This window comes from Epinephelus lanceolatus, chromosome 4, assembly GCF_041903045.1.
Source record: "Epinephelus lanceolatus isolate andai-2023 chromosome 4, ASM4190304v1, whole genome shotgun sequence".
Lineage (NCBI taxonomy): Eukaryota > Metazoa > Chordata > Actinopteri > Perciformes > Serranidae > Epinephelus > Epinephelus lanceolatus.
The window spans coordinates 48342931-48370606 of NC_135737.1; the positions used below are offsets into that span (position 1 = coordinate 48342931).

At 45.3% G+C, this 27676-nt stretch overlaps 1 protein-coding gene across 1 annotated transcript; it reads right to left on the reverse strand.

Moving 5' to 3' along the window:
- Positions 1-19622: 19622 nt before the first annotated feature.
- On the reverse strand, positions 19623-20555 carry LOC117259748 (olfactory receptor 52E2-like). Its single transcript, XM_033631421.2, has one exon. The coding sequence runs from the start codon at positions 20553-20555 to the stop codon at positions 19623-19625; it is 933 nt and encodes a 310-aa protein (XP_033487312.2).
- Between the last annotated feature and the right edge of the window lie 7121 nt (positions 20556-27676).

Genomic DNA, 27676 nt, shown 5'->3' on the forward strand with positions numbered 1-27676 from the left:
AACCACTAAAAAAGTCTGTGTTACAATTTACCCTGCGCTGGGAGGTTCCCTGCGCCAAGCTAATGCAACAGCAAATTTATTTTCTATAAGTTAGCATAACGTAACTCTGAAGTGCGTCAATTCAAGGCTGCATGATGTGTCTTTCAGCATTGACACTGCGATGTGCAACAGTTGCATCAAAGGACATGCAATGTCAAATGACACAAATCAACTTATTTGCTCAACAATCTTTGCTCTATCTTCAGCCTCACCTGACCGGCCTCAATATCTTCTAAGGAAACAATAATTAATGTCCTCCAGTGAGTACTCCCTAATCAACAGTGTCTCAGCTTGTTACTGTTGCTGAAGTTGGTCAAGTTTGTTGCCAGTCAAACTACAAACTTTATTAATCAAAAATAAACAACTTTCAGCCATAACATGTGATCAGGTTTTGTCCACTTTTGTGTCGGGATCGGCTGCAGACTGACTCAGCAGAGATGGCCGCTATCTTGTTTTACACGGATCAGTGTGTTGTGCTTTCGCTACGACTTAATGGCACAAAGACGTGTCCACAGACGAGGACGACAGGTCTGAGTTCAGCAGAATGAAGCTTCAGGTGCAGCAGTCCAACATGTGATGGTGATGGCCTCATATGAGGACGCAGGGTCTCAGGAGGTAATTTTATACTCAACCGTTTACTGATTGAAGTTCAGCTGATAAATGAATAAATAAAATATTCCTTAGTGTATCAGAGGCAGCTCTACGCTGATCGAGGTTCATCATTAATCCGTCTGATTTTCCTCTGATCTGAAGTCAAACGTCACAATTTGTCTCTGAACAGAAACTTTTTCAGACAAAAAATACAAACAGGAAAACAGAAGTAATCAGCTTCCATCAATGACAGAAAAACATTTTATTAATCCTCATCCAGAAGAAAATAAGGCCCTACAGCAGCCTGAAAGGATATGAAAAATATATCAAACCAAATCAAAACTCCATACAGTGAGAGGAAGAGAGTAAACAGGAAGTGGAAACTTTAAATGTCATCATCACTGTACAAAGAATCTGTTGTCAGGAAAAAAAACTTAATAATGTGCAAGGAAATGAGAACTGGTGAAACTGGTCGAACTGGATTGAGTCAGCAGAGGACGAATAATCAGTCAGTGTGAGAATCAAAGTCTTGAATCAAACATGACACCTGTGAATTTATTCATGTGTTCATCAGGGACATGAACTCAAAACTAACAAGTGCAAAAATCCTCTTGTTAATTTTTCCTTATGAGCTGCAGGACACCACAACTTCTGTCATGTTACACTTCCTGTTTGACTGTTTATTACAAAGGCAGCTGACGGCACCACCTGCTGGCCACAGACACACAGTACACATTAAACCAATTAAACCAGTTCATTCAGCTGAAAAACAAACAAATGAACCTGTTAATTCATGTGTTTGTCATCAGTTAACATGGACGACAGTGTGTTTATCCATAAATGATAATAATATTGTTAATATCACTAATAATGTTGATAATTTTTTATCATTATTTCTTGATATTTTACTGATTATGTTTTTAGGATGTTTTACAGTTTTTTCAAGGTTATAACAGTGACTTTATTATTTGGATATATTACTGTTGTTTGAAATATATTTTACCGTTAATTTTAGGATATTTGACTAATATTTCTGGAAATTTTACAGATAATTTTATATTGTTTAACAATATTTTGTGTTTTGATTAATATTTTTCAGACATTTTGTAAAAAAAAAAAAAAAAAAAAATACATACACACGATTTGTCCTTTAACCTGTGGCTCAGGCCTCTGCTCCAAAATGACATGCCCAAAATAAATGTGTGCAACTCCAAGGTCAATATGAAGAGTCTTTGTATGATGATGAAGGTAACACCTGTGAGATTTCTGCAGAGGTGGAAGCATCAGTATAGATGTTAGTGTGTCACAGTGATGGAGGTGCAGCCTCAAACCTGGAGCAAACCACATCACAACATCTGATCATTACCTGTGTCAAGACTGATGCTGAGAAAGTGAAGCAGAGCAAAGTTAGAGAGGTTTTAGTCGAGGCGTGTTCAGACCCAATCATTTGGGTTCCATCTGTGCCATTTGAAATGTTCTCAGGTAACTGTAAATCTCATTTCATTTCACTCACATGTATGAATCCCATTTATATCAAACTGTTTTGGTTTTGAAACATCAATCAATCAATCAATCAATCAGACCTCTGTACATGTTCCCATTCAAAGAAAACCAGAACACACTGGTTGATTTGGACACAACAAGCCTTTATTGTCTTTCTCGTCCAGGACAATCTTGCAAAGCAGATCTTTAATCTCAGTGAAGCTTTTCATGGTTAAATCAGGTGAAAATGTCACAAACTAAAAGGCTTTTAAAAAGTCCTGTGTCAGCGTCAGTTCTACAATTCAACCAGCAGATGGAGACACAGACTGTGGGACCTGCAATGCAACATGTCCTCAGACTCTCTTTCCAGTCCTGCTCACCTGACGTCCCCTCCCACCTACACACCTGTTTCCACTTTCCCTCATCAGCCCTGCAGTTTCTAAGCGGCCCTTTTCCACACACTCCTTGTCACTTTGTCACCATGTGCCTCATGCCTTTGCTTTCGAGCATCTGTCACCTGTTTCCTGTCTGTTATCTGTTCCAGTTGGTTGGCCTGCGTTGTGTTTTTGGATCTCAGTCCTGACAAGATGGATGTTAATGTTGACTGTTGAGGTGACACACAGAAAACCTGTCACGTCTAGTTAGGGGGAGATAAACAGGAATGAAACAGTCAGATTCCAAAGGATGATTTATTGCTTGGAAACAAGAGTGTCCATGTTTGAAGAGTCACGTGAGACTGAAGAGAAACTGGTTCCATTGCAGAATATTCTAGTTTGTTCCAAACAGGTGCATGGTGCTGTTCTCAGATCAGTCTCTTCTACTATCTGTGCTGCTCTCTGCTCCCCCGCCTTCACATGCTCGCACTCTTCACCTGACAACAGTTGTCATGCAGTTGATGTGCAGATTGGATCCTTTTCCACAGACACATGGGGGTGTGTCTAATTCTCACAGACACACAGAGACTCTTCAATCAGGCGTTTGTTCCATCACAGGACTGAAACAGCACTAGTAAAAGCTGTAAACCATCTTAGAATGAAACTTGTTGAAGGAGAGATTTCAGTTCTTGTCCTTCTTGACTTAAAGGCAGCTTTCAACACCATTAATCATAGCGTCCCTCTAAAGTGGCTTCATACCCATCTGAACATTTCAGGCTCAGTTCTAATCTGGTTCAAGTCTTATCTGACAGGAAGAGACTATGTTGTGTCCCTGGGCGAGTCACTGTCTTCTAAAACTGAGGTCAATTGTGGTGTCCCCCAGGGGTCCATTCTGGGACCCACTCTTTTCAATCTGTACATGTTTCCTCTGAGAAATATCAATAGAGAGCATGACACTGAATTCCATTCCTATGCTGACAATACTCAGCTGTATATCTCATTCTCATCAGATGATAAAATCCCAACTGAAAAACTGTCTCGCTGTATCAGCCAAATTAATACGTGGATGTCCCAAAATTTCCTGCAACTCAACAGGGACAAAACTGAGGTTCTAACCATTGGTACAAAAGAAAAGCAATTTCAATTTAATTTTATTTAGGAAAGCTGAAAAATCTTTAAACAAACTTCAGATGATTCAAAATGCAGCAGCACGTCTATTCACCAAGACTAAACATGGAGAACACATTATTCTTTTTAGAGGCTCATTTTAGAATTTATTTTAAAATGTTGCTTTTTAAATCTCTTCATGGACTGGCTCCTGACTATTAATCTGATTTGTTGGTCAGATACATTCCCTGTAGATCCTTCAGGTCCTCGACCTCTGGTCTACTAAATGTAGTAGAACTAAAAGGCATGGTGATGCTGCGTTCAGTGTCTCAGGCCCTCGTCTCTGAAACAGCCTTCCAGAGGACGTCAGACTCTGATTCAGTCGACAGCTTCTTAATTGGTATCAAACCTAATTTGTAATTGTGTGTGTGTGTGTGTGTGTGTGTGTGTGTGTGTGTGTGTGTGTGTGTGTGTGATTGTATATTTGAATCTTATTGACTTTATCTTATACCGTCTTCTATCTGTATTTTCTCACGTTGAGCTTTGCTTGCTGTATGAACTGTGCTATACAAATAAAGTCATTATTATTAATATCATTTTCTCCTTCCACCACATCATTACAGCGTCACCACAGTCACTCTCAGGTTACACTTCATCATGTTTTGGCAGCTACGAGCACATGAGCATTTGAACACAACAATCCCCACAACATGACTGTTGAGTTCAAATCAAAGTTTGGGAGCTAGAATCCAGTTGACTGATATTCTCTGCTTTTTCCTACACTCAATCTGCTTTCCTGCACCTGGCCTCAATATTAGGATTGGATGTGTGCACACACTTTACTGTGACCTTTATTTAGTGACATCAGAAAACCACATTTCTGACAGCCTACATGATCAGAACAGTAAAAAGTGGGTAGCAGGTCTGATTGTTTATGTTTCACCTTTATTATAGAGACACTTGATTATTGATTGATATAGAGCAGGGTATAATAACAATCATATAACACTGACAACAGCCCAACATACAACAATTATAAATGCATAAAAGGCACCTCAGATTCCTGCACATAGAATAAAAGAATCACAGAATCATTTCAAATCAAACATCAGTACAATAACACAAGATACAGATCAGTCAAATGATAAAAAACAACAGCTGAGGTGAAAGCAATGTTCAAAGATTGATTAGTGAAATGTTCCAAAATATTCCAAACAATATGACATAACAGAGCAGCCCCCTGCTGTGTGTCAGGGTGCAGCCCAAAGCAGTCGTCCCTATAATCACATGGATCCACAACAACACAAAGACAAACTAACTACAATATATATCATATATACATATATATCTGCACCCTGTCAGGATCAAAGCTTGACTTGTAAACTTGTCAACTTTTTCTCCCAACATTCTTTCTATTATTATTCTGATTGTTTTGTATTCATTTGTCTTTTTTCCCATCTTCTATTTCACCTCTTGTACTTTTGACATTGTCACAGACAGACAGTGAGGAAATGAACATATGCATATTAACTGTGTGTCTGAGCTGAAAGCTGCTCTCCTCTCCTGCACCTCTGATTCACAGCCACTACAACAACACAGAGCATCACCAGCAGACCACTGAGCACTGAGCATCTCACTGTGTAGAAGGTGGAGTGAATCCCAAAGGGATCTCTGTACATTAACACAGTTTTCACTGATGACACACACTGATCATTTTGGTAAACTGCACACCAATACTCTCCTGTGTCTTTCAGTGAGACATTAGAGATAACCAAACTCCCATCAGAGCCAAAGCTCACTCTGCTCATGGTCAGCCTCATGTCTATAGTAACGATTCTGCCTTCTGTTTGGTTCGACTTGATGAACCAATTAGGCCACCAACCCTTCTTCAAATCTTTGCATTGTAGAGTGACTTCTTCTCCCTCTGAGAAGAGCTCGACAGCAGGAGGACCAAATTTAGGACACACCAACAGACCATACCTTTTCGCACTGAGAGAGGTTTTACAGTTATACCGACCTGTGTGATTTAATGTCAGTGATGAAAACACCAGAGAGTAGTTTTGGTCCACTGAAGGCACAGTCTGGTTTGTTCTGTTGTTTAGTTCATTGTCGTACATCATCCAACGTGGGGGCTGGTCATCACTGAGGTCAGTGACAGTGCACGGCAACACAGCCATCTCTCCCACTGAGCTGTAGATTGTTTCATATAACAGGTGCAACTCTACACGTTCACTGCTAACACACTGCTGTTGGTTCATCAGCAGACAGGTGAACTCTCTTTTCAGTGTTGTTGTGAAGTTGAATACACGTAGATCTGATGAGTTTTTCTCCACTTGGTATCTTCCTCCATCATCGTCCATCACTGATGTCGTATTGTCCCCAAAAACTTTCTTCCATATTTCTTGTTCATATCTAAAGTCACGTTTGAGCCACAGGAAATCCAGATTGTCAGCTGCTCCAGAACATGGCAGGTCCACTGATTCTCCAGGTGTCACAAACCGAAAAGGTCTTCGATCCACTGAGCTACAGACTATAACACTGCTGTTTCTCTCATATGTGACTTTGCCGTCGGTCCAACACTCCTCTTGGTACAGGCCGGAGTCTGAATGGGTCAGGTTGTGGATGATGTAAGAAGAAATATTCTTCCTGCTGACAACTGAGAGTCGTTGTTTCAAGTCTTCAGGTACTGTGGAGTTGTGGGACCAGAGGTCAGAGGTGTTCCACAGGACAAGCTTCTCCTCACCAACAAATCTGGAGATCAGGCAGGAGCTGGCCTCCTTGGGGAGGTGGAAGGTGTAAGAGTGCTCTTCCTCCTTGATGGTGATGAGTTCTTCTGCATGAATGTTGTTGATGAGAGCAAACAGCAGGAAACAGAGCTCTGTGACTGCAGCCATTCTGCTCTGAGGTCTCCTTGTGAGTGTCGTACAAACACTGACACCACTCACCTTATCAACAGATTCTCTCTGTGGTCAGAACAACGTGACTTCTTTATCTCATCATCATCATCATCATCATCACCATCAGTAGAAACTTTGAGGCGTTCTGCTCTCTATCAAGTAATCTGTGTCCTTTGGACGTATCTAAAACCACTGAGGCTGTTGTGTCTTCAAACACAGATTATTGAGAGATGTGGTGAAACCACCAGAGACAAGTGTGTGAGACATGGACATAATGTGTGTATGTGTCTACATCTGTGATGGAGAGAGAGATGAGCTTAAAGAAATATAATAAATATATCACAATGACAAAGTGAGGGAGTAAAGACTATGACTTTAGTGTGAAGCTTTTTGGATTTTCACATTAAATGTCTCCAGTTCATTTAAATGAAACATTCAACCTGTCCCGTTTCCTGTAAAAACCAACTTGACAGTAGTCCTGATACTTGTAGTGTATCACAGACATGTCTGTTTCTTATTGTCTGTTGCTGCCTCTGTTAATTAGAAATAGTTGCCTCAGAATTTCCCTCGTGGGTCAAATTAAAGGAGCATTCATCAATTCATCTGAATTCTGAGGTCACCAAACTGGACCCCTTCCACCCCCAGGCTGCACCTGGAGATCCTGTCCATGAATATCACAAACAGAATCAGAGACAAGGGGCAATCCTGGCAGAGGCCAACACCCACCAAATACAAGTTTGACTTTGTACTGAGTACAGTATGTGGATACAGCGCTCACTTTGGTTATATAAGGACTGGATGGCTGGTGGGGGCGACCCCAGTATCCTGTATTCATGCAATACCCCCACAAGACTTCCCATGGTACACGGTTGTAAGCCTTCTCCAAGTCCACAAAGCACATGTAGACTGGATGGGCAAACTCCTACAACCCCTCCAGCAACCCTGCAAGTGTAAAGAGCTTGTCCACTGTTTCACGACCAGGACAGAATCCGCATTGCTCCTCCTGAATCCGAGGTTGGACAGTTGGTTGGAGCCTCCTTTCCAGCACCTGGAAAAAACTTCCCTAGGAAGGTTGAGCAGTGTGATACTCCAATAATTAGAGCACACCCTCTGGTCCCCTTTTTTTTAAAAATGGGGACCACCACCCCAGTCAGACAGCTCAACAATGTCCAGAGCCTTCAGCATCTCAGGGCGGATCTCATCCACACCTGGTGCCTTGCCACCTCAGCAACCTCTGCCAGGGATATGGATGAGAGTTCCCCCGGGTCTTCAGACTGTGTCTCCCCCATGGAGGATGTGATGGCCAGGTTCAGGAGTTATTCAAAATACTCCTTTCACCACTTGACAATATCCCCAGTCCGGGTCCCCAGTTCTCCTCCCCTGATGAACACAGCTTTCCGACAAGCCCTGCTTTACCCTCCTGAGGCATCTTAAGGTTTGCCAGAATGTCGTTGAGGCCTACCGTTTGCCAGAATGTCCTTGAGGCCTACCTGGATAAATGAGAATATCCACAGACTTCTCCATAGCCTCCTCAAACTCCACCCACACCAGGATTTTTGCTGCGGTGACTGCCGCAGTTTCAGCCCCTCTGGCCAACCTGTACCAGTCTGCTGCTTCAGGAGGCCCCAGGGCCACCCAAGCCCAAAAAGCCTCGATCTTCAGTTTGACAGCCTTCTACACTGCTGGTGTCCATGACAGGCACCAGTGACCTTCTGACCACAGCTTTTTAGCAGCCGCCTCTACAAAGAAGGCTTTGAACATGGACACCAACAACAGTAACACTTTATTTGGATAGTCGGCCTATAGATAGTTATTACACTGTTTGTAAGATTTCAACAACTTATTAGCTGAGATTCAACAATTCAACTATTTTGCTTTGTCTGTAGATGTTTATCTGAAGAGTATATGTGATAATTCACTCTGTACTCTCACAATCATTTAGCTGAGCTCGAACTATTCACTGAAGCTACGCTGCATTGCTGCATGCTGTGTTTCAAGTCTTCAGGTACTGTGGAGTTGTGGGACCAGAGGTCAGAGGTGTTCCACAGGACAAGCTTCTCCTCACCAACAAATCTGGAGATCAGGCAGGAGCTGGCCTCCTTGGGGAGGTGGAAGGTGTAAGAGTGCCCTTCCTCCTTGATGGTGATGAGTTCTTCTGCATGAATGTTGTTGATGAGAGCAAACAGCAGGAAGCAGAGGTCTGCCTATGAGTGTCGTGCAGACACTGACACCACTCACCTCATCAGCAGCTTCTCTCTGTGGTCAGAACAACGTGACTTCTTTATCTCATCATCATCATCATCATCATCAGTGGAAACTTTGAGGCGTTCTGCTCTCTATCAAGTAATCTGTGTCCTTTGGACGTATCTAAAACCACTGAGGCTGTCGTGTCTTCAAACACAGATTATTGAGAGATGTGGTGAAACCACCAGAGACAAGTGTGTGAGAGAGACATGGACATAATGTGTGTATGTTTCTACATCTGTGATGGAGAGAGAGATGATCTTAAAGAAATATATTAAATATATCAAAGTGTTCTGGTACCAGGTACACTTATGAACCTCTCTGTGCTCCAACATGATGTTCATTATGGCCGATCCATGACTAGCACACAAGTCCAATAACAGAACAGCGCTTGGGTTCAGATCAGGCAGGCTGTTCCTCCCAGTCACCCCCCTCCAGGTTTCTCCATCATTGCCTACGTGCGGGTTGAAGTCCCCCAGCAGGACTCCAGAGTCCCCAGATGGTGTCCCTTCTAGGACGCCACCCAGAGACTCCAAGAAGAAGTGGTAAAAAGCGGTTATACTTGTATGTTTGCTAACCCCTCTTTGTTGTCTGAGTTGACCCCATCGACCCCAAGAAAAAAAGCCATCCTTTCATGTCAGCATGATGCACGGCTGGTGGCTGTTACTGTAAGTTGAAGGGGCACAAAGTCTGAATGGGGTGGGTGAGTCCAACAACCACCGACTTTCACCCAGAAGGCCAGAGTTCACTTCCAGTAAGATTTTAAAGTAAAAAAAAACAAAAAAACAAACACCTACAAATGTTAAAAACAGTTATTAATAATTAGGCCTATTAAAATGCTACTTGAATTGTGTAGTCCAGACATAATATTCAACCACAGGATGATACAGAGATATGTAGAAGTCTGGGCTGTAGAGGGACTGAAAAGGCATTTTATTATTGTATCAGACTGTGCAGTGAAATAGGGTTTAAAAAAATAGAAACAACAAAAGAAGGTTTCTGATGCCAGTGATACACAGTTTATTGAGTTATAGTCCTCATTTACACACATCTGTGTTTGAATATTTCTGGGTTTTACATCCACATGTATGGATACATTTTTTTTTCAGTCAGAAAAAAGGCTGTACATGGGATTTACATCTTGTTATCTGCAGGGACAGATGAGTTCAGCACTGTTCATCCACTTATATGACATACATATATATATATGAATATGACAGCAGCGATAGTTGAACGTTTCCATGGCGTGTTATACAGACATTTATTTAGTTCACTCACAAAACAACCCTGTACATAAGATTTATATCTTATGATCTGCAGGGACAGATAAACAGACGTCTCGAGGGCTGTCCATCAGTGGCTTGTGGTTTCTGCCCTCGCAGACTTTACGTGATAACGATAAATTCGTCACACTATTCGTCATACAATGTCCAACCTAAGGCTCAATCCAAATGTCCACCCTCTGGACTCTAGGACTGAGTCCTCACAGACTTCAGCCGTACGTACTGTGTCGAGACTGTTTTACTCGTTGCCATGAAAGTCTTCAAGCGATGATAACAATCATTGTAACTGCTGTCATACACCAATCAGCCAAAACATTAAAACCACTGGTGGCTGAAGTGAACAACATTGCAGTGTTGTGTCCAGTGTTCTGAGAGGAAACTTTTGGTCCTGGCACTCATGTGGATGCCACTTGACATACTCCACCCACCCAAATACTGTTGCACACCGAGTACGTCCCCTCATGGCAACAGCTTTTCCAAATGGCAGTGGCCCCCCAGCAGGACAGTCTCCCACCAGACATGGGGCCAAGTCACACATGTGCAAGTCACAAGCAAGTCTTTACCTTCAAGTCTCAAGCAAGTCTCAAGTCTTTATCTTCAAGTCACAAGCAAGTCTCAAGTCTTTACCTTCAGGTCTCAAGCAAGTCTCAAGTCTTTACCTTCAAGTCACAAGCAAGTCTCAAGTCTTTACCTTCAAGTCACAAGCAAGTGTCAAGTCTTTACCTTCAAGTCTCAAGCAAGTCTCAAGTCTTTACCTTCAGGTCTCAAGCAAGTCTCAAGACTTTACCTTCAAGTCTCAAGTCTGTACCTTCAGGTCACAAGCAAGTCTCAAGACTTTACCTTCAAGTCTCAAGCAAGTCTCAAGTCTGTACCTTCAGGTCACAAGCAAGTCTCAAGTCTTTACCTTCAAGTCACAAGCAAGTCTCAGGTCTTTACCTTCAAGTCTCAAGTCTTTACCTTCAAGTCTCAAGCAAGTCTCAAGTCTTTACCTTCAAGTCACAAGCAAGTCTCAAGTCTTTACCTTCAAGTCTCTAGCAAGTCTCAAGTCTTTACCTTCAAGTCTCAAGCAAGTCTCAAGTCTTTACCTTCAAGTCTCAAGCAAGTCTCAAGTCTTTACCTTCAAGTCACAAGCAAGTCTCAAGTCTTTACCTTCAAGTCACAAGCAAGTCTCAGGTCTTTACCTTCAAGTCTCAAGCAAGTCTCAAGTCTTTACCTTCAAGTCTCAAGCAAGTCCCAAGTTAGTTGTGGTGATAATCAAGCAAGTCACAAGTCAAGTCATATGTGACATACGGCAAACATCTCCTCACGATCCTCTAGCTACATGTCCTCTGAATATGCTGTGAAAAAGTCTGGTCTCTGTAGGCAGCCCAGGCTCTGCACATAGCAACAACATCATTTGGGTCCAGGCTGCACCAACCAGCCAGCGCCAGACCAGCCAAAGCAAGCACACACACAGAGGAAACAAAGAAGTTATTGAATGCATGAGCAACAACGTAACTACAGAGCAAAGCCTGCTGAATAACAGAGGCCTTTTTTCTGGGTTCCTTGCTCATTCAAAGGTGTGACGTGTAATGAAGGACTGGATTCATTGATTTAGTTTTTTATAGAGGCTGTTTACACGTACACTGTGATTTTGATAAACGGAGACATCTTCCTTCGTTTACACGCAAACAGAGATTTCTCCTCTGAAAACGAGTCTTTCTAAAAACTCTGGCCAGAGTGGAGATTTTGGAAAACTCCGGTTGCGCGTTTGCATGTAAACTGAGATAAACTGAGATAAACGGAGATAAACTGAGATAAACGGAGTTATAGGCAGCCGACGTCACAGTATGCGCCGGAACTTGCGCCTGTGTAAAAAGTGCGACCTATGTTGCTATGGTGACAATGGATACATGGAAGGCTTGAGCTTCTCGTTACACTGCCACCTACAGGTTTGGCATGCTCTTGTGTATATATACACAAGTGAGTGTAAGTGTAAACGAAGATCTTTTTGAAGACGGAGACGGTGAAATGTCCGTTTATGAAAATAGCCGGCCACATGTAAACTGGGTAATAGTTGTCACAGCCTCTGCTGCAGCCTCCTCTCCCTCCTAGTCGGGAGCTTCCCCCTCCCCTCTCTCACTCCCTCTCTCCCTCTGATTGCAGGAGTAAAATCAGGTGTGCAGGAGTTGAGCAGCAGCTGATAACCATCTACAATCTACTCTGCTTCAAATACCGGGCTCCAACTTCAGGAAGCGTGCTCACGGTGAGCTTATAAAGACATCATCAGTAGAGTGCAGATAACATGATTCTCAGAGACAGGAAGCAGAACTTGTTTCCTCCCAACTGAAGACATGAAACAAATCTCTTGTGTCAGCTGCAGCTCTGAGATGGGAAACTCTGGGTTACGGGTTTCAGAACAGGTGATTTCAATCGGTTCAGTCAACACAGAGTTTGTTCACTCTGAGTTAATAGACGTTTCAGAGCTAGGGACACTTTTCTCACGGCTCTGCAGACAGTGGCCGCACTGATATTTTCTGCATCTCCAATATTATACAGAAAACTAGAGCAACACAAAGAATCTGGGTAGATGAAAGTGCACGTCCACGGTTGGTGACGTTGGTTATGTCACGACGGATGAGGTTATGGATATAAATGATGGACTGTGATGTGAAACGGTACCGTTCAAAAAGAAAATGTTCTGGAAATGATAATACGTCAATTCTGGGCCTGTGAATAATCTCCTGACGAATGCGTAACTCCCTCCTCAGTAACACTGCCTCTTCGTCCACAGGGTCCTCCAAGAACGGACATGCCATGGTCGAAAACAGTAGATTTAGAACTAGAACACACTTTAGGATCTGACTTTACCTTGAAGACAGATGATCAAACTCGCTGAAACCCGCGCGACACTAAACGAATGAATGAATGAATCACACTGCGTGTGTGGTGTAAGAGGGAGGAGACAGCTAGAAACTCGAGGTTCATTGAAGAAAACCTGCTCCCGACCAGGTTAGGTTCACAGAGTCAGTTGCCATAGTAACTGACACCGAGCTTCAGTTACCTCTCTTTCTGAAACGGGCTGGAGTTACTCTGCTTTCTCTGGTTTAAGTTACCTCCCTTTCTGAAACGGAAAACCCAGAGTTTCCCTCATTTCAGGGTTAACAGACGCAGAGTTTTCACTAAACCTGCTTTGTGAAACGGACCCCAGGTCAGTGTGATTCTGTTTTGTTCCAGTGGTTTGTGACAAAATGTTTTCCATAAGAAAATAACTTTGCACTGTATTTCTTTTGTCTTGGTTGAGCTTTGAATAAAAATATTTTACCCAACAGAATAATGATATCTGTTATCTGGGGACAGTTTTCGTCCAGGACCTCTGATTAAAATGTTTAAAGGTGTAAATTTAAAAGAAATGTTGAGAGGCCGCAGCCAGCGTGGAGATCAGTCCAGACCTGCAACATGACGCAGCTGGTCGTCCTCTTCCTGATTCCTAGTCGCAATAACTTCATAGAAAATCCTCAGTTGAAAAATTCTGGAGCAAGACTGGATTGTTGTTTTGTAAATTGAATTGAAAAATGTTTTCTAAGGAATGAAAATGTTAAATTTGTCTTCTCAAACCCCAGACAGCTCCTCTGTGAAATAAAATGATCAATTATTTTATTCATCTTTATTTTGGATCAGCAGTTAAGTTTCTGTTTTTAAATGACAGTCACTGTGTTTACAGTCTGTCATTCACACAACAACAACAATATTAATAATAATGAGTGATGATGTTGTTTGTCATGATGTCATCACTGAAAAAGTAGAAATACACAGAGGCAGGAGTTTACATGAAGTTTGGAGGTGGCCTGAGAGCTGTACTGCCCCCCAGAGGCAGAGAGCAGGAACTACAGGAGCACTACAGTGTTTGTATCAGTCACACACTGTGTTCATCGAACCCACACAACCACACTATTCAATGGACCAGAAAAAAATGTACTATGTCAAATGCAGTACACCAAAAAGACCTGGATGTTACACTGCATCTGCAGTCCAGTCAGTCTGTGGTTTGAAAACTGCAGCAGTAATAATTCAAGGTGTTTTGTGATCTACGTCCAAATCACATATTCAAGTTTACCATTACAGGCTCAGTGGATCAGAGCAAATTAACAGCTCCAAATGTGGAGCCATTACATCACAGTTCATATCTCTGCTTCTGAACGGGATGTCTTAATGTCATCTGTGTGTCATCTCTGATTGTTGAGACCATAACAAGTTCCCACTGTGTTTCCTGTCTGAGACGTACAGGAAGTCTGTCTCTGGTCCATCATCACGAGACACACAAGATGAGAGTCAGAGCAAAGATGCTGACAGAACAGTTGAACAGAATAAACACTCCACATTAACCCTTCAGCTCCCTGCACTACATCACTCTCACACTCACAACACATGATGACATTACAGAAATGAAACATGTAGAGAACAAGATGCAGAAACACCCACAGGAGCAGTGTGGCACAAACTGAGTGGACGATAGGTAGTAGTGCTTTAAATACAGGTATGATTCATCATCCTCTTCGAAAGGGTTTTATTGAAAAGCTTGACCCCACGTGTGTTGCACATGTGCTCACACACCCTCCAACACAACGTCATTTCACCATGTGACTGCAAAATGTTGAAACTTTGCTTTTGACCTGACAAACAAAATAATGTTCCACTAAATCCACGAAGGTGCTTTTAACTTCAGACGCAGCAGGTGTCAGGACCAATAAAAACCATCAAACATTACGACTGCAGTTTCTCCAGGTCGGGCCTGTTTTTGAGTCCGACTCACTGGACCACTGGTCCGATTGTTCAGTCTGTGAGGCAGCATGTTTGTCTGTTCTGACCCACAATCCTCTGCAGAGCAGACGTCACATCGAGTGGGCAGCAGACGGATGACAGCTGATTGACAGCTGTCAGAAGCTGCAGTGACGGACGGCGGCACATTGAAGTATTGCCCTCATGAAGGTCAAAGTTGTCTCTGGTAAGAAAAAACCACCATGGCGGAACACCACACGGGTTAAAGCTCAGAAAAGAGAATGTAGAAAAGCAGAACGCAGGTGGCGAAAAACCAAACTCCAGGTTCATTATGACATCTATAAGGAAAGTCTGCACATCTATAGCTTGTAGCTAAAAAGGGCGCGGCAGTCCTTTTTCTCTGAGATTATCAACAAAAATAACAACAATGCACAGACTTTATTTAGTGTTGTTAACAGACTGACAAACCCATCAGCGTCAGTCCCTCCTGAACTGCTATCCACCAAGGCATGCAATGACTTTGCTTCTTTTTTCACAGACAAGATTTTAAAGATAAGACAGACAGTCTGTAACTCCAACACAGTGGCTATTTCACCTGTGCCTCATAAGACTACTCCAGTTAATTTGGCACTTTTTCACCCATTAAATTATGCTACTTTGACAGACATAGTTAGAAACCTTAGGTCCACTACCTGCTGCCTTGACACTCTGCCTACAACCTTTTTTAAAGATGTTTTTAACTGCATAGCATCAGATATACTACAGATAGTCAACTGTTCTCTTCAGTCAGGCCTTTTTCCAACGGCCCTGAAGACCGCAGTCATTAAACCTCTCTTAAAAAAGCCTAATCTGGATGCCTCAGTAATAAATAACTACAGGCCCATATCAAACCTACCATTTTTAGGAAAGATCATTGAAAAGGTTGTTTTTCAGCAACTTAACACCTTCTTGGAGCAAAACAATTCCTTTGATGCCTTTCAGTCTGGATTTCGAGCACATCACAGCACTGAGACTGCACTTGTAAAAGTTTTAAATGACATTCATCTGAGCAGTGATGCATCAAAGATTTCGGTTCTGGTATTACTGGACCTCAGTGCTGCATTCGACACAGTTGACCATAACATACTGCTCGACAGACTAGAAAAGTTTGTGGGACTTTCTGGCACTGTGCTAAATTGGTTTAAATCTTATTTACAAGACAGGGATTTCTTTGTGTCACTTGGCAATTATGAATCTGTGTGAACAAAGATTACATGTGGAGTTCCTCAAGGGTCCATTCTTGGGCCTCTTCTGTTCAACATCTATATGCTCCCTCTTGCTCAGATTATGGAATATCATAACATCTCCTACCATACTTATGCAGATGACACACAACTTTACATAACAGTGTCACCAGATGACTACAGTCCCCTACATCTGCTAAATAAGTGAACTGACGAAATCAATACGTGGATGTGCCAGAATTTTCTACAACTAAACACAGACAAAACTGAGATAGTTGTTTTTGGCCCAAAGAACAAAGATCAATAGTCAGTGCTCACCTTGACGCCATGACACTAAAACCTACAAATCAAGCCAGAAATCTTGGTGTAGTTCTGGACTCAGACCTAAATTTTAATAGTCACATTAAGACAATTACTAAATCAGCCTACTACCACCTTAAAAACATAGCAGGAATAAAAGAATTTCTGTCTAAACAAGATACAGAAAAACTTGTTCATGCTTTCATTTTCAGCAGGCTGGACTATTGTAACAGTGTCTTCACAGGCCTGAGTAAAAAATCAATCAGACAACTGCAGCTCGTCCAGAACGCTGCTGCCAGAGTCCTCACCAACACCAAGAGAGTGGAGCACATCACACCAGTGCTTAAGTCACTGCACTGGCTTCCTGTGTGTCAAAGGATAGACTTTAAAATCTTGTTACTTGTCTATAAAGCACTTAATGGTCTCGGGCCTAAATACATCTCTGATATACTTGTACGTTATGAAGCATCCAGACCCCTCAGATCATCTGGAACAGGTTTACTCAGTGTTCCCAGGATCAAAACCAAACAAGGTGAAGCAGCCTTTAGTTTCTATGCTCCCCACCTGTGGAACAAACTTCCAGAATATCTGAGGTCGGCTGAAACTGTCAACTCATTTAAATCAGGGCTTAAAACATGACTGTTTACTGCAGCTTACCAGTGAACTAGATATGTAACTTATTGTTAGGATAATCTGTAGCTATTGTTTTTATATTTGTCTGCTGTTGCTTTATGTTTGCTTTTTAAATGCATTTTCTGCACTGTTTTTAACTATTTATTGTCTTGCTTTTAGCTTTTGTTTTTAATGATCTATTGTTCCTTTAATGTTTTATCTTATAAAGCACATTGAATTGCCTTGTGTATGAATGGTGCTATATAAATAACATTGCCTTGCCTTGAAGTGACTTATGACCAGTTGAACAGTGGTGATGGGAATATTGATTGATTAAGTGCACAAAATAATCAGAAATATTACAAACATACGAACGTTATAAAACCTCTTCTCATGTCTCTTTAGACTGTTGTGAATTTTCGTCAACTGAAACTATGAAGCAGCAGTTTCGTCTCAAAACTCAGACTCAGTTCAGAACAGCTGTTAAAATCAACACTAGTGTCCTCTGGGTCAAACTGTATGGATGTGTCTGAACTCAAGAAGCTCAGACATCAACAGTTTACAGGAAACAAGGACCTGAACCACAGCGCTAACACATGACGTCGACCTGTTCAAGGTCAGTGAAGGTCATAGATGGATTCATTGTCCTTGTTTGTGTGATGTTTGGTGGACAGAGAGTGGGCAGTGGGGACTCTGGTGTGTGATTTCATCATGTTTACTGTTTCATCTGACGGTAATGAGCCCGGGAGGAGAAACAACACCAGACCCCAGAGGCATCTGTGGACACTTGGACACTCTGGAGGCTCTAAGCAGCTCCACAACAGGCCAATTAGCACACTGTGCATCATGGGAAATCATGGGAGGAGACTGCTGTAACCATGGTTACTGCTGAACACAGAGCAGTGTTGATGCTCCTGTGGAGTCCGGTTTGACCTCGGCCCACTGACCTGGAGGCAGCGACAGGAAGTCGTCTGACATCATTGTGGTTTAACTCACTGTTCATTCACTGTCGGTTCAACTGATGAACACACACACGTGGTTACATGGTTTAATGTAACCACGTGTGTGTGTTGTTGAAGGGAAAAAAAGTCAACAACATAAAAAGAAAAAATCAGAAGAAGTTAATTTTTAGACTAAATATAGTTTTGCTGAATAGAAACATAGATCCTTTTCCCTTTTAATCGTCTTGTGACGTCTCAGATTAACGTGCGTTTGTGGATCAGCTGAGTGACACAAGACGAATGGAGTGAGACTAAAACTTTACTGAAGTTGTTTTTTGACAAACAAGGATCAACAACTAATCTACAACATATATGTTCTCCCTCTGTGTGTCAGTATTTGATCTCAATAAACCGAACGTCTTTGTGTTTGAGATTAAACGTTCAAACATTTTAACTTCATATTTAATTAACATGTTTGAGATTCGTTCAGTTCAGTTCAACAAAACTTTATTTATCCTGAAGGAAGTTCTTGTGCCAGAGAAGGCTTCAGCTCACAGTAACAACCAGTGTGTTCCCTCCATGTCAGAGTCACACTCTGGGCCCAGTTTCAAATATCATGCAGAATATTAACAATATACGAGATATAAAGTGTTTAACCCTTTGAAACCTGCAGTGACCTCACTTTCCTCGTGCTGCTCCCAGACACCTTTCACACCTGTTTTTTAAACCTGAGAAAAGTGGTTTGATTTCTTAAAAACAAACAAACATGAAATATCCTGCAAACTGCAAGGAAGTATTATAAGGTGTCAGAATTATTGGAAAATTATTAAAAAAAACTAGGGGAAAAAGGCTCCAAAAATGCTATGTATAACTATAATAATTACATTTTTATATTTATATTTATTTGTATTTTATTTATATTTAAAACTAGGTTACAGAAAAAAATACGTATAAAAAGTATATTTATTTAAATTATTTGCATTTTTGAGGATTTTTTTTAACATACGTAGAGACCAAAACAAACATAAACAAACAAACACATTAACAATATCAGGAAATAAGTGACAATAATATCATGATAATAAATCACTTGAACATCATTGTTTCATAATATGTAGATAAATAACCCATAAACATATAACATCTAGGTTTACACGCATGATAATTATTGTTATATTTTATTTCAGCCTCTTCTACAGGTCATTTCCTGTTTTCATGCTCGTGTGTGTGTCGTCTCTGCCTTCTCTCATGGTTTGGAAGAAATCAATAAGCTCAGGTTTCAAAGGGTTAATGAGCAAAACACAAACAGCAGTGAAACAACACAAGTTAGAGACGTACAGGAGTTTCTGCACATCAACTAAGATGGTGGAGAAATGCAGACTGCATGTGAACAATGAGAAGCAGCGCTGCACATGATTTAGACTTTGACACTTCACTGACAGATGATCGCACAAACTGTCATTCATCACTATTAGTGGTGTGACACAGTTCTCAGCTGCAGTCTGTTTCCAGCACTCAAACATTCATCATCTGACCTCAGAGTCCAATGAAGCGACCTGTTATTGAAGCAGCTCAGTCACACTGATGCAAGAACTAATAATAATAATAATAATAACAATAATAATGTGTTTCAGTTTGTGTTCGACCGTCTGACAAGACTGATGTTGAAAATCACAACAGAACTTTTTCTTTGTCATGTTTCTGTGTGAGCGACAGTGTTTCTGTAGAGCCTGTGTGTGTGTGTGTGTGTGTGTGTGCGGCAGCCACAGACTCACAGCTGAACAACTCTCCCCTTCATCACTCTGTTTATGCTCTGCTGAATCTCCTGCATTTTAATACCATAAATGATGGGATGCAGCAGAGGAGGGACGACAAAAAAATTAATATACGTGAAAACAGTCACAGCTTTGGGGACCTGGTTATTCACACGGTTGTAGAGGACGCCAAAAAAAGTTGCCATGGAGAAGTTAAGGAAGGTGACGAGGTGAGGCGTGCACGTCTGCAGCGCCTTCATCTGAGAGACTCTGGACGTTTTACAGACCACCATGAAAATATGAACATACGACAGCAGGACCAGGACACAGGGCAGAAGCATCAGACAGACGACGCAGCACAGACCGTACACGCTGACCACGTGTGTCTTCTTACAGGAGAGGTTTGCGATCACGTTGCTGTCACACGCAAGTTTATCAACCGTGTGTGTGCACAGTCGGAGCGTGGACGTCAGGTAAACCTGGACGGCTGAGAGGAAGCTGAGGACGACATAAACCAGCAGCAGCATCAGTCTGACTCTGGCCTGCGTCATGATGGAGTGGTACAGCAGAGGTTTACAGATGGAGACGTAACGATCGTACGCCATCAGCGCCAAGATGGAGAAGATACAGCCGCTGTACATGTTGATGAAAAACACCTGAGTCAGACATCCTGCCAGAGACGTCTCAGGCCTGTTAGCTACCAGGTGTTTAATAATGGTGGGACACACAGATGAACTGCCCATCACGCCGCTCACAGCCAGGTTGACCAACAGCACGTACATCGGCCTGTGGAGGCGTGACTCCACGCAAACAACCAGGATGAGCACGAGGTTGATGCACAGGCCTGAGACGTACAGCACACAGATGCAAACGACAAGTGCAAAGTTATAAAGACCAAAAGAGCTGTAGATGGTGAAGATGATGGGAGCTGCAGACACAGAGCTGTTCATCCTGACACACACACACACAGAGTCACACACACACACACACACACACACACACACACACAATCACACACAGAGTCACACACACACACACACACACACACACACACACACAATCACACACAGAGTCACACACACACACACACAGTCACAGAGCAAAGCAGGAAAACTCTCCTTCGCCTTTTCTTTACTCTCACAGCTCAGCAGAGGAAAACACACACAGTAACTCAGTGAATCGTCCAGTCTTCATCATGTTAGACATCTAATGCTCCTCCTCCTCCTCCTCCTAATGAGATGATGATCTCAGCCGTCTGCTTTTATGAAGCTCTCATCTGTGGCCTTTTCCTCTGGGCTCTGCTGTCCTGAAAACTAATGGCCAGCTCTAGTTTGGAGGACGTGAGACAGCGCCTCCTGTCCTCTGTCAGATAATGTCCCGCTCTAGTTCGGAGGACGTGAGACAGCGTCTCCTGTCCTCTGTCAGATAATGTCCCGCTTTAGTTTGGAGGACGCGTCTCCTGTCCTCTGTCAGATAATGTCCCGCTTTAGTTTGGAGGACGCGTCTCCTGTCCTCTGTCAGATAATGTCCCGCTCTAGTTTGGAGGACGTGAGACAGCGCCTCCTGTCCTCTGTCAGATAATGTCCCGCTCTAGTTCGGAGGACGTGAGACAGCGTCTCCTGTCCTCTGTCAGATAATGTCCCGCTTTAGTTTGGAGGACGCGTCTCCTGTCCTCTGTCAGATAATGTCCCGCTCTAGTTTGGAGGACGTGAGACAGCGCCTCCTGTCCTCTGTCAGATAATGTCCCGCTCTAGTTTGGAGGACGTGAGACAGCGCCTCCTGTCCTCTGTCAGATAATGTCCCGCTCTAGTTTGGAGGACGTGAGACAGCGCCTCCTGTCCTCTGTCAGATAATGTCCCGCTCTAGTTCGGAGGACGTGAGACAGCGTCTCCTGTCCTCTGTCAGATAATGTCCCGCTTTAGTTTGGAGGACGCGTCTCCTGTCCTCTGTCAGATAATGTCCCGCTTTAGTTTGGAGGACGCGTCTCCTGTCCTCTGTCAGATAATGTCCCGCTTTAGTTTGGAGGACGCGTCTCCTGTCCTCTGTCAGATAATGTCCTGCTCTAGTTCGGAGGACATGAGACAGCGTCTCCTGTCCTCTGTCAGATAATGTCCCGCTCTAGTTCGGAGGACGTGAGACAGTGTCTCCTGTCCTCTGTCAGATAATGTCCCGCTCTAGTTTGGAGGACGTGAGACAGCGCCTCCTGTCCTCTGTCAGATAATGTCCAGCTCTAGTTTGGAGGACGTGAGACAGTGTCTCCTGTCCTCTGTCAGATAATGTCCAGCTCTAGTTTGGAGGACGTGAGACAGCGTCTCCTGTCCCCTGTCAGATAATGTCCCGCTCTAGTTTGGAGGATGTGAGACAGTGTCTCCTGTCCTCTGTCAGATAATGTCCCGCTCTAGTTTGGAGGATGTGAGACAGTGTCTCCTGTCCCCTGTCAGATAATGTCCCGCTCTAGTTTGGAGGATGTGAGACAGTGTCTCCTGTCCCCTGTCAGATAATGTCCCGCTCTAGTTTGGAGGATGTGAGACAGTGTCTCCTGTCCTCTGTCAGATAATGTCCCGCTCTAGTTCGGAGGACGCGTCTCCTGTCCTCTGTCAGATAATGTCCCGCTCTAGTTTGGAGGATGTGAGACAGTGTCTCCTGTCCTCTGTCAGATAATGTCCCGCTCTAGTTTGGAGGACGTGAGACAGCGTCTCCTGTCCTCTGTCAGATAATGTCCCGCTCTAGTTCGGAGGACGTGAGACAGCGCCTCCTGTCCTCTGTCAGATAATGTCCCGCTCTAGTTCGGAGGACGTGAGACAGCGCCTCCTGTCCTCTGTCAGATAATGTCCCGCTCTAGTTCGGAGGACGTGAGACAGCGCCTCCTGTCCTCTGTCAGATAATGTCCCGCTCTAGTTCGGAGGACGTGAGACAGCGTCTCCTGTCCTCTGTCAGATAATGTCCCGCTCTAGTTCGGAGGACGTGAGACAGCGTCTCCTGTCCTCTGTCAGATAATGTCCCGCTCTAGTTCGGAGGACGTGAGACAGCGCCTCCTGTCCTCTGTTAGATAATGTCCCTCTGTAGTTTGGAGAATGTGAGACAGCGTCTCCTGTCCTCTGTCAGATAATGTCCCGCTCTAGTTCGGAGGACGTGAGACAGCGCCTCCTGTCCTCTGTCAGATAATGTCCCGCTCTAGTTCGGAGGACGTGAGACAGCGCCTCCTGTCCTCTGTTAGATAATGTCCCTCTGTAGTTTGGAGAATGTGAGACAGCGTCTCCTGTCCTCTGTCAGATAATGTCCCGCTCTAGTTTGGAGGACGTGAGACAGCGTCTCCTGTCATCGTCGTCGTCGTTGTCGTCATCCTCCGCTTATCCGGGTCCGGGTCACGGGGGCAGCAGCCTCAGCAAAGAAGCCCAGACAGTCCTCTCCCCAGCCACTTCTGTCAGCTCTTCCGCGGGAACCCCGAGGCGTTCCCAGGCCAGCCGGGTGATGCAGTCCCTCCAGCGTGTTCTGGGGCGGCCCCGAGGTCTCCTCCCGGTTGGACATGTCCGAAACACCTCCCAAGGGAGGCGTCCGGAAGGCATCCTTACCAAATGCCCGAACCACCTCAACTGGCTCCTCTCGATGTGGAGGAGCAGCGGCTCTACTCCGAGTCCCTCCCGGATGTCCGAGCTCCTCACCCTATCTCTAAGGCTGAGCCCAGCCATCCTGCGGAGGAAACTCATTACGGCCGCTTGTACTCGCGATCTCATTCTTTCGGTCACTACCCAAAGCTCGTGACCATAGGTGAGGGTTGGAACGTAGATTGACCGGTAAATTGAGAACTTCGCTTTCTGGCTAAGTTCCCTCTTCACCACAACGGACCGGTTAAGCGCCTGCATCACTGCTGACGCCGCCCCAATCCACCTGTCAATCTCCCGCTCCATCCTAGCCTCACTCGTGAACAAGATCCCGAGATACTTAAACTCCTCCACCTGAGGAAGGACCTCCCCCCCGACCTGGAGTGGGCAATCCACCCTTTTCCGGCTGAGGACCATGGCCTCAGACTTGGAGGTGCTGATTCTCATCCCAGCCGCTTCACATTCGGCTGCGAACCGCCCCAGCGAGAGCTGGAGGTCACTGTTCGATGGAGCTAGGAGGACCACGTCATCCGCAAAAAGCAGGGACGAGATCCTCCTGTCACCAAACCTGACACCCTCCACCACTCGGCTGCGCCTAGAAATTCTGTCCATTAAAGTTATGAACAGAACCGGTGACAAAGGGCAGCCCTGGCGGAGTCCAACCCTCACCGGGAACAGGTCCGACTTACTGCCAGCCACGCGAACCAGACTCATGCTCCTTCGGTACAGGGACTGGATGGCCCTTAGCAAGGGGCCACCAACCCCATACTCCCGGAGCACCCCCCACAGGATGCCCCTGGGGACACGGTCGTAAGCCTTCTCCAAATCCACAAAACACATGTGGACTGGTTGGGCAAACTCCCATGCCCCCTCCAGCACCCTGGTGAGAGTAAAGAGCTGGTCCACGGTTCCACGTCCGGGACGAAAACCACATTGCTCCTCCTCAATCTGAGGTTCAACTATCGACCGGACCCTCTTCTCCAGCACCCTGGAGTAGACCTTACCGGGTAGGCTGAGGAGTGTGATCCCCCTGTAGTTGGAACACACCCTCTGGTCCCCTTTCTTGAAAATGGGGACCACCACCCCGGTCTGCCACTCCAGAGGCACTGCCCCCGATGTCCACGCAATGTTGCAGAGGCGTGTCAGCCAGGACAGCCCTACAACATCCAGAGCCTTGAGATATCCAGGACGAATCTCATCCACCCCCGGGGCTCCGCCGCCTCTGAGTTGTTTCACTACCTCAGCAACTTCTGCCCCAGAAATTGGACGACCCGCCCCCGAGACCCCCGTCTCTGCTTCCTCACTGGAATATGTGTTGGTGGGATTGAGGAGCTCCTCAAAGTATTCCTTCCACTGCCCGACAATGTCCCCAGTTGACGTCAGCAGCTCCCCGCCCCCACTGTAAACAGTGTGAGCAAGTTGCCGCCTTCCCCCCCTGAGGCGCCGGACGGTTTGCCAGAACCTCTTTGGAGCCAATCGATAATCTTCCTCCATGGCCTCACCGAACTCCTCCCATGCCCGAGTTCTTGCCTCAACGACTGCCGCCGCTGCGCTCCGCTTGGCCCACCGGTACCCGTCAGCTGCTTCCAGAGACCCACAGACCAACCATGCCCTGTAGGCCTCCTTCTTCAGCCTGACGGCTCCCCTCACCTCTGGTGTCCACCAGCAGGTTCGGGGATTACCGCCGCGACTGGCCCCAGCGGCCTTGCGGCCACAGCTCACAACTGCCACCTCGACAATGGCAGAGCGGAACAAGGCCCATTCGGACTCAATGTCCCCCTCTGCCCTCGGGACGCGGTCGAAGCTCTCCCGGAGGTGGGAGTTGAAGATCATCTGGACAGGTTCTTCCGCCAGGCGTTCCCAGCAGACCCTCACTGTTCGTTTGGGCCTGCCAGATCTGCGCGGCGTCTTCCCCCACCATCTGATCCAACTCACCACCAGGTGGTGATCAGTTGACAGCTCTGCTCCTCTCTTCACCCGAGTGTCCAGAACATATGGCCGCAGGTCAAATGATACAACTACAAAGTCGATCATTGACCTGCGACCTAGGCTGTCCTGGTGCCACGTGCACCGATGGACATCCTTATGTTTGAACATGGTGTTAGTTATGGCCAAACTGCGACCCACACAGAAGTCCAATAACTGAACACCACTCGGGTTCAGATTGGGCAGGCCGTTCCTCCCAATCACACCCCTCCAGGTCTCGCTGTCATTGCCCACGTGAGCGTTGAAGTCCCCCAGCAGAACAATGGAGTCCTGGTTGGGGCACTGTCCAGCACCCGTCCCAGGGACTCCAAAAAGGGTGGGTACTCTGAACTGTTGTTCGGTGCATAAGCACAGACAACAGTCAGGACCCGTTCCCCGACCCGAAGGCGCAGGGAAGCAACCCTTTCGTCTACCGGGGTAAACCCCAACGTACAGGCAGAGAGTCTGGGGGCTATCAGAAAGCACACCCCAGCCCTCCGCCTCTCACCCGGAGCAACTCCAGCGAAGGAGAGAGTCCAACCCCTCTCAAGGACTTGGGTTGCAGAGCCGGAACTATGTGTCGAGGTGAGGCCGACTATATATAGCCGGTAGCGCTCAACCTCTTCCACAAGCTCCGGCTCCTTCCCCGCCAGAGAGGTGACATTCCATGTCCCAAGAGCCAACTTCTGTAACCGAGGACTGGACCGCCAAGGCCCCCGCCTTGGTCTGCTGCCCAATCCACATTGCACCGAACCCTTCTGGATCCCTCTGCGGGTGGTGGGCCTGCAGGGGGACGAGCCCATGTAGCCGGTTCGGGCTGGGCCCGGCTGGACCCCATGGGCAAAGGCCCGACCACCAGGCGCTCACCCACGGGCCCCAACCCCAGGCCTGGCTCCAGGGCGGGGCCCCGTTAACCCTCCGGGCCGGGTACACGTGTCCTTGTTTGTATCCATCATGAAGGGTCTTTTGAAGCGTCTCTTGTCCTCTGTCAGATAATGTCCCGCTCTAGTTTGGAGGACGCGTCTCCTGTCCTCTGTCAGATAATGTCCAGCTCTAGTTAGGAGGACGCGCCTCCTGTCCTCTGTCAGATAATGTCCCGCTCTAGTTAGGAGGACGCGTCTCCTGTCCTCTGTCAGATAATGTCCCGCTCTAGTTCGGAGGACATGAGACAGCGTCTCCTGTCCTCTGTCAGATAATGTCCAGCTCTAGTTTGGAGGACGTGAGACAGCGTCTCCTGTCCTCTGTCAGATCAGTCCTGTTATAGTCACATATGAATCCTCTGAGCTTGCAGTCCAGGCGTCACAGGTTAACTCCACTCTTCCTGCTGTACTCAAAGGTTCCTCAGCTTCATGCTTCGCTTCTCTGTAGAGCTTGGGTACGGCTGTGAGGGGGCGGAGTCACATACCTGGGTTCACCTGCTTTTAGCCTGTAACAAGAGCCTTGGTTTCCAACAGCGCTGCATGGACGCAGGTGTTTGAACAGGAAGTAGGTGATGGACTGTGTATAGTTAGGTAGCTGTGTCGAGTGTCCAGTGGTGATTTTTAGCGTTAGCTCTGCTGTTAGCTGCTAACACTATCTCTGGATGGTGGCCTGTGAGGTCAGTCGTCATGTTCATAGTATTCCCAGAGTATTTTATTCTCACGTGTCATATCCAAGTCCTCCTTTCCTTCTGTGGTAAAACATCCAAAATAAATCCAGACGTTTGATGGTCTGACTTCTCTCTCCTGTGCCTCCATCTTAGTTTTGATGAACTTCCTGCCACATGGCGCTCACTGAGACCTCTGCTGACCTCACCAGGAAAAAAAACATGAGCACCATCTAGTGGACTGAAAAAGAACCGATTTTATTATACTTGTACCAAAGATGGATTAAATGGCGTGTTTACAACATTAATGACGTTTATAATAAAAGTTTGACACATCGCCACACAAAATATGGCCATACTCTGCCTTATTATGTTTTCCCTCACCTCTAATTCTTTGCTGTGTCATTCTCTCTTTAAAATTATGTCTCAATGCAGAAAAGTCAAAAATCATAAAACCCATTTCTCCACATTCTTTAATTCTTTACAGCTGAACCGATAAGATGGTGAAAAGTACGCCCGCACGCATCGGGCCAGCTGGATGTCTTTGGGCACCACGGTGACCCTGTTGGTGTGGATGGTGCACAGGTTGGTGTGCTCAAAGCTTCACTGGCCTCCTGCAGAGCCATGACAGCAGAGCTCTGGAAACGGTGGTGCAGTGGGCAGCATTGTTGCCTCGCAGCAAGAGTGTTCCTGGTTCGAACCAGTAACTGAGGCCCTTTGAACCTAAAACAATGGACGGGTGTGTAGGTGGAGCGGGAGTAAAGTCCTGATCCATCTGTCACTGAACTAAATCGTGTGTGACTCTGAGACACTTGCTGGTTGAGGGTCAGCGAAAATGATTTGATGGGATTCAAGTGGGATAGTGACCGCAGGAGACTCAGGTGCAGTCACGGGCTCAGGTGCAGTCACGTGCTCAGGT

Coding starts and splice junctions, on each gene's coding strand:
- LOC117259748 (XM_033631421.2), bottom strand. CDS start 20,555: ATGAACAGCTCTGTGTCTGCAGCTCCCATCATCTTCACCATCTACAGC.